This window comes from Trypanosoma equiperdum (genome assembly GCF_001457755.1).
Source record: "Trypanosoma equiperdum strain OVI genome assembly, contig: ctg_1627, whole genome shotgun sequence".
Taxonomy (NCBI): Eukaryota; Euglenozoa; class Kinetoplastea; order Trypanosomatida; family Trypanosomatidae; genus Trypanosoma; species Trypanosoma equiperdum.
Window position 1 is genome coordinate 19,205 of NW_027123646.1, and position 7,272 is coordinate 26,476.

The 7,272-nt window shown below is 46.8% G+C and overlaps 2 protein-coding genes across 2 annotated transcripts; both read right to left on the reverse strand.

The window, feature by feature from the left end:
- Nucleotides 1-2,214: 2,214 nt before the first annotated feature.
- On the reverse strand, nt 2,215-4,164 carry TEOVI_000849800 (uncharacterized protein; the record flags this gene model as incomplete). Its single annotated transcript, XM_067222418.1, has 1 exon — nt 2,215-4,164. The coding sequence occupies one exon, from the start codon at nt 4,162-4,164 to the stop codon at nt 2,215-2,217; it is 1,950 nt and encodes a 649-aa protein (XP_067078519.1).
- A 1,099-nt stretch (nt 4,165-5,263) lies between these two features.
- TEOVI_000849900 (TrkA-N domain containing protein, putative) lies at nt 5,264-7,225 on the reverse strand (the record flags this gene model as incomplete). Its single annotated transcript, XM_067222419.1, has 1 exon — nt 5,264-7,225. The coding sequence occupies one exon, from the start codon at nt 7,223-7,225 to the stop codon at nt 5,264-5,266; it is 1,962 nt and encodes a 653-aa protein (XP_067078520.1).
- Nucleotides 7,226-7,272: the final 47 nt, after the last annotated feature.

Below are 7,272 nucleotides of genomic sequence, written 5' to 3' on the forward strand. Positions count from 1 at the left end.
ACAATGGTAAAATACGACTGAGGCTCCGCGTTTCTCTACGGCGTTTGGCACAGTTGCGCTAATTTTTGAAACGGAAATATATAATGTTCCGTTGCAACAAAGCAACGCGCTCCCTCCCTTTGATGACGCTCAATAAGCCAATAATGATGGCTAATTACGGCAGCTGTGGTAATGATGATATAATGATGACAGTAGTAATAATGATACCAAAAAAGAAAAAAATTACTATGAGCAGAATCCACACGCGCTTGAATTTTCTTCCGTTTTCAACTTCTCCTGGTACCTTTGTCCAACTCTTGCTCTTTATTCTTCTTTTTCTTTCTAATATATATGTATATATCCCTCCCTTTTATATTCCTCTCCTTCTTTCTCTCTTGTACTGTTTTGTTTCCCCCACCACCACCACCACCACGTCTCTTCCCTTATATCCCAACTACTTTCCTTTGCTTCCTCAAGCGCAGGATCAAAATATGAAAGTTACACAAAAGTGGTAACAACAGCAGCAGCAGTAATATATATTTATATGTTATTGTAGCTGAAGTTGTTGTTACTTCTTAACGCGTCACACACTCTTTTTTTTTTACTCCTCTCTCTCTCTGACTTTTATTTATTTTCCTTCTTCCCTCGTACTAAATGAATAAATATTCCTCTCTCGAGTATCCTCCCACACTCTTGCTTTCTTTCCTTCGTGGCACCGCAGGTGTTCCAAAATCGGTTCGCGGATGACTTTTTGCTTATTTGCTTTGATGAGTGTGTTGATGCGCCCAATCAAAACCTACAAAATATCATATATTGCAATACAAATATAAATATTTAGCAGAGGGACCCGGTGAGGCAACAGGCCAAAGTTCCTCTTCCTTTCCTTTGCACCACCGCGGTACTAATTTTTCTTTTATTTTCCTTCTTTCGTTATTTATTGATCTCTCCTCTGCAAGCGCGCGGTTTGAAGGAAAACAAGAGTAATATCAACAACAACAACAACAAAAGCGCAACCAAAACAATACAAAAATCAAACGAGTTAATCTGAAGTAAACAAAAGAAGATGGAAACGGAGATTATAAAAACAACAGATAAAAATTAAATAAGTAAGTTAACTAAAGGAACAAGAACAAAGGTCGTAGAGAAAAAAAAATTCAACCTTACAAAAAAAAAAAACAAGCACAAACACACAAAAAATTAAAAAAAGGTCACAGAATCGAACTAAAATGCGAAAATTAAAAAGAAACAAAAAACAAAAAAAGGGATAAGAGAAAGAAACGAGAGCGCGTGTAAGACTAACAAATGAAAACTCTGCACTCACCGCCTCAGCTACCTTTTAGGGGTATGGAGTGAAGCACTACACATCGTATGCACCAATTGTGGAAGTAATGGAAGAAGTGACAGAAAGGAAAGATGACGAGAGAAAAAGTCAAAGAGAAAAGAGAAGAGAAGAGAGGAGAAGTGAATTGAAGTGAAATCGACAAGAGATTTATGAAGCATGGAGGAGAAGTTAGAGGCAAATTGCTTTATCAATCGTGTTCTTAATGTTGTTGGCATTGCAGATATGTCGTAAGAGGACCTTACGAAATTAACCAAAAGAAAAAAAGAGTACACATCGAAGCGTCACAAATTAGTAAAGGGTGTAACGGGAGAGCACAAACGATGGTTACAAGAATGAATTAAGCAAAGATAAAAAACGACGGACAAAAGTGAACAAAAACATGTTAAGGATTACGTATATGTCTCTGTGTGCATATAGATATAATATATATATATATATATATATTATAGTTGTTATCATTATTATCATCATTATTATCCATGAATGACGACGCATATACTCCCTCTTTAATTATCGCGCACGCCCAGAAGCTGCAGCGCGGGGGAAAACGAAAAAGAAAACGTCGGGAACCACTTTGACATTTGCAAGAAGGCAATACAGCACCCAACACTTAATTACGAAAGCAGATGGTAAACATCGATTAAAAGGGTTGATGAAGGGCGTAGCGAAGTGGTGATGAAAATACACCAGAAAAAAAATGTATATCTGAAAGAAAAAAAAACTTTGTAATCAAAAATAACAGCAGCAGGCCAAGTATCGAAGGGAAAGGAAACCAAGCTGACTGACAAATGCTACGTTCACAGCCATGTGATCACGCACATGTGAAGAAAAGCAAATCCAATAAACATAAGGTGGCATTCCTCTTTTCCCTCCGTGCCGTTCCACCCCATCCTTCAATACGGGAAGATATCTGAAAAGACGTCCTCAAACTTAGCTCCGTTCCACGGTTCCTTTTCACTTAACAGAGAAGGACGAGGCCCATGATGTGACACTCCCTTCTGCACCCCCGCACCAGCAACAACATCATCGATGGGCTTCGCTGCTGAGGGGCGACGCGGCAATGGTGACGTGACCAAATGACCCACTGGACCCAACTTTGTGACAAAGTTTTTGCGTGGTTGGCCTCGCTTCTTGCCGCTGTTGCTGTTATGAACTGTGCTCACTGGCATTCCCGAAAGAGACGGACTGCGGCTGCAGCGTGTTGCCTTCACCTGACTTGAAGGACGGATCAGAGCAACGGAATGGTGATTACGTGGTGGCGATGATGGAGGGGACTGTGGATGTGACAAAGATGGGGTTTCGTTTCCACCTTCCCAGTGTTTGTCCGACTCTGCAGATTTCGGTTTTGCACCCAGTGGATAAGTCCTACGAGCTGGAGTGGCAACATCCGGTGGCAACCGAGGCCGCTTCTTCTCCGTCTGCGCAGCTCCTCGAGCACGCGGTACCACCAACTTGGCGGGGTTTGTTAGCTGAAACCAACTTCTAGTTGCGTCAGCCTTTTCCTCGCGACGCAGAGGCGACACATCCCGCTGCAGTTTCTGCTTCTTCACCGCCTCCAAATCCAATTGCCGTTGGGTAACTGCCTCTTGGCGCGCCGCCTCCTCACCTTCCGCGAGTGCACGCCGCGTTAGCAATTCCTCTGCACAAAGTCCTTCACGGGCCTCTTTCTGTAGCAGTAACAAGCGCCGCGCAAAGAGACGTGCCTCGTGCGCTTTGCGCGCCCTTGACACCTCCCCTTCAAGTTGTGACCACTCCTTGTGAATGTCCGCCGCGCGGGACCGCTGCCGACAGTAAAGAAGCCGCAAGGCACCGCACAGAAGCCGGAGTGATGCGTTGCGGCGCTGAAAGATGGCCTCTGAAGTGCGTGCCACCTCAAGCTCTTCTGCGGAAAGGGCCCTTCCACTTTCTGTTTGTGCAGTTTCCTCTTTCAAGCGGTCCCGCTGGCACCGCAAACCTCCCACCCATGTGTTCATCATTTCTGAAACAACCTCCGTTTGTGCTTCAGCAGCCGAAACAACCGTATGTAAGAGTCCACACCGCCACGACACGAACCTGAAGTAAACCTCCGCACGCTGGTGCTTTACTGCCTGGGTGTCGGCCGCTGTAAGTGCACCCTGTAGCGCCATACGACATATATCGTTGCGTGCTTCAGCTTCTGAAGACTCCACTCGAGCTGCTGCCAGCTCACTTTCCCTCACCAACTGCTGCAACTCGAGTCTCTGGGCGACGCCGCGCAACCTGTCACTCTCAGCAAGTGTTGCAACGGAGTGCTGCTCATATTCTTCCCTCAGCCCCGCAGTCAACTGTCTTTCTTGCTTATACGCATCGTCCAAACGCACCGTCTCCGCGCTATGCTCCACCAGACGCTGCGCTACTCGTGAATGCACTTCACCAACCCGACGTAACACAATGACCAGTTGGTTCACACGCTCCAGATTCTTCACAACATCACCCAGTTGCTCACGAAAGACTTGGCGCTCTTGCAAGGCATGCAACACCAGTGCCACTCGAGCTGGGTATCCCGCCCACGCGATTTCACATCCCTCCAGAGTCTCCCGTAGTCGCGCGGTTTTCTTCTGTTCATCTTTAATGAAAACCGCGAGCGCGCCAAACTTTACGTTACCCTGCTGCAACTGTTGCCGTAGTCGTGAATTCTCTTGCTTCAGTTCACTCAAATCTTGCGTTCTGCGTTCCACGTCCGTAATGACTTCCTTGAGACCAAAGAAAAGTGACCGCTTCGTGCGCTCCATTTCCATGAGCCGCGCCTCCAGCCGCTCATAATTGCTGGCTTGCACCACCTTCTGTTGTAGCAGCGCATCGGCACAGCCCTCCAGTGTCGACATGATGTCGAGATTTGGCGCAGTAAAGAGAGATTCAAAAGGAAGCTAAACACTCTGACAATGATGATGATGATTAGATCCTGAGACGTTAATATCCTTCGGACTCGCTGACTCTTGTAAAGGGACGTCGCTCTTTGCCTCTTGTCCCTTCTCCTTTATGTTCCCGCCAAAGTAATCGATGCCCTTTGGTTGACCCCTAGTGGAACTGAGAGCTGCAATTATGGACTCTGTATTATTCCCTCAATGGGGTAACGGGCGGCAGTTTTGTTCTCTTCCAATCAATTGCTTGAAAATAATACAAGAAAATATCGACGGTAAAAAGAATACGAAGCAAGAAAATGAAGGAAAAAAAAAAGGAAAACATCGCATGAAACACTTTTCAACTCACGTCTTACTGGCATCCCTACCACGTTTGGGTCTTGCACACCTGTTGGAACAGTATGCAAATATACGAAAATACCTATACATGGCAGTTACTCAATAACAGAAAAGCACGTGAATGCACCTGTAAGTAGCAGGAAATGATTATGTCGTAAACATTTGGCGCCATTGTGCACACAGGGCCAAGTGTTCCACAACACACAGCAGCAGCCGCTCCAGCTGAGTGAAGGTGGTAGTTGCCATCTGGAAAGATGTAACGACAACAACGACAAAAAAAAATACATTAGCGGTCACCAGACGTGTCTTGGACCAAATTGCACCCCAAGGAAACGACAGAGTAACAGCCTCCCACAGAAAGATAAAGGGAAAGAAATAGGGGTTAAAGGGTAACAACAACAACAACTATAGGAACGAAAGCTCCTTAAGTGATAAAACGTTGGTTGCAATCACACATAAGAAAATGTCACGGCCATGTGAAAACTATTAGGGGGGCTGGCCTCATACTGTACAGAGCAGTCTAGAGGGGGGAGGGTGAAAAAAAAAAAGGATCAGAATAAGGGATATGTGTCCTATAGTAAGCAAAAAAGATCAAAGCCCTCCTTCATTGTAGTGAGGTCATAAGAGCAGGGGAGAACGATCCCGTGGTTTTCTTTCCATAAATCAACGCCGGGACCCGTCCCACTGTTTTTATGAGACGCTTAACATTCGCTCGCCCTGTTCCCTACGGTGAATTTGCCGAGCATGCTACCATCTTATATACGGACAGAAGCTGCTGTAATACAATTTTCGTGCTTTTGAAAACTGTGGGGAAGCGCGCGACAAGACGTCGGAGCTCCCGTTCCAGAAAAGGTTGCGCTGGGGTTAGTGTTTCCTCTGTTGGTGAGCTGGATCCACAGCCTTCATCCTCATCGTCATCACTATCAAAGGCCGGTACGTGCCGCTGGTTCACTCTCAGTAGAATGAACGGCGCAATGTCGTCGTCGTTGACACCATCAGTTGCCACCCTATTCTGGTAGTAGCGAAAGGAATCATCCAGATATGTTTCAATGCCTGAAACAATGGCGCGTTGAGTGTTCGTTGGGAGAACAACTAGAGTGCAGGCCAGTAGTGGCCCCATGCTACCCAGGTAGATAAACGACCGCTGATCTGTTCGCGTGAAATTAAGGGCTTGCACAACAGAAAGAGAACGAAGAGCACGCCACATATGCACAACAAACATCGGGTTTTCATTATTAGTTGTCGGCAACATGTTCTTTAAATCCAGCACCCCGCCTCCTTTGCTCTGGCGTGACTGCAGCGGGTTAGTTGAATCCATCCTTGCAAAACTATCACCCAAACCCAGACACGGCAATGACTCCAAGGTATTACCCATACCACCACTTAAGTTGGACGAAGTTAAGTCACCGTGCCTTTCGTGAGCAGCTTTCACCAGTCGCAAGAGTTCCGCCTGTTTGCCCCCACCTTTGGCAGACTGCTGAATGAGTGTTAACCTCGTAAGAAACGTGTTTCCCTCTGACTGAAGTCGCTTGACGTAATCGTCGTGAAGCACTGCCTTCACAGTCTGTATGTCCTGGGCCAAACCACGAACGGACTTAAGGTTAATCCTTGCGCGCACAACCAGTGGATACAGATGACCCAAATCAGATGCAATCTTGTGAGCAGGAAGCGCCACACAGCAGGAAAAAACAATTGCATCGGGCCTCAACAACCGTGTCAGGGGTTCATCCTTCCGAGAAGATTCGCCTGGACTATCTTTCACATTTTTGCGGCTACTACCGCGCTCGCTAGTTTCCATGGTTCGCCACTTTTCTACAACGTCTCGCAGCGTCCGCTTCCTGGGGCGTCGCCGATCCTTCACGGCACCCCCGACCTCATCCACCTCATCAGTCCTGCTACCACCTGCAGCTTCATTATCCACTAATCCCACGGCAGCTGGGGTTAGACTACAGCGAGGACAATAAATTTTTGCAAAATCATGAAACTGACTCTGCTGGCACGCAATAATGAGAACATGACACTGCATTAGTGCCTGTCTTCCTGCATCCTTAGCAACACACTGCACTCCTTGCGCGGCGAAGCATGCGACAGCTTCGGGTCGTTGCGTGACAATTGTGACACGCGATGGGTGAACCAGCTCACGCACCCTAAGGAGCAATTCAACAATTGCGCGTCCAACCCTTCCTCCTCCAACAACCACAACCCGAAACTCTAATGGCGGTAGAAGCTGTTTCCGAACCCTCCCTTGTTTAAAGGGGGCTAAAGGTGAATAATGAAAAGATTGATCACTAGTCTCTAAGTCGCTGCATGATGGAGCCACCTTGAACACAACACCACCAATCCCACCAATCTCGCTTCCGCATGCCCCCGCTGCCGCGGAGTTGTCCCCACCTGTTGTTTCATATGTGCAGCTGTTGCGTAGTCTCAAAGGAGGCGGTGGTGGTAACGTCTCGGATTCGACATATTTATCACGAACACGCTCGACATAACGCAACACACGCCAAAAATTCGACGACTTATCGCCAATCACTGCATGATTAGAAGAGACAGCGTAACAGGTATACAAGCACTGCTGCGCAAGGGCAGACACCGCAAGAGGGGCTCCGGTTATCAGTGGGTTCATTGTGGGGTCCACGCAACTGCCGTCAACGACCCCACACAAAAGGTGTTTTACGTCTTCCTGCATAATCTTCTAATATGCTCTTGTTTTTGTAATATATATATATATATATA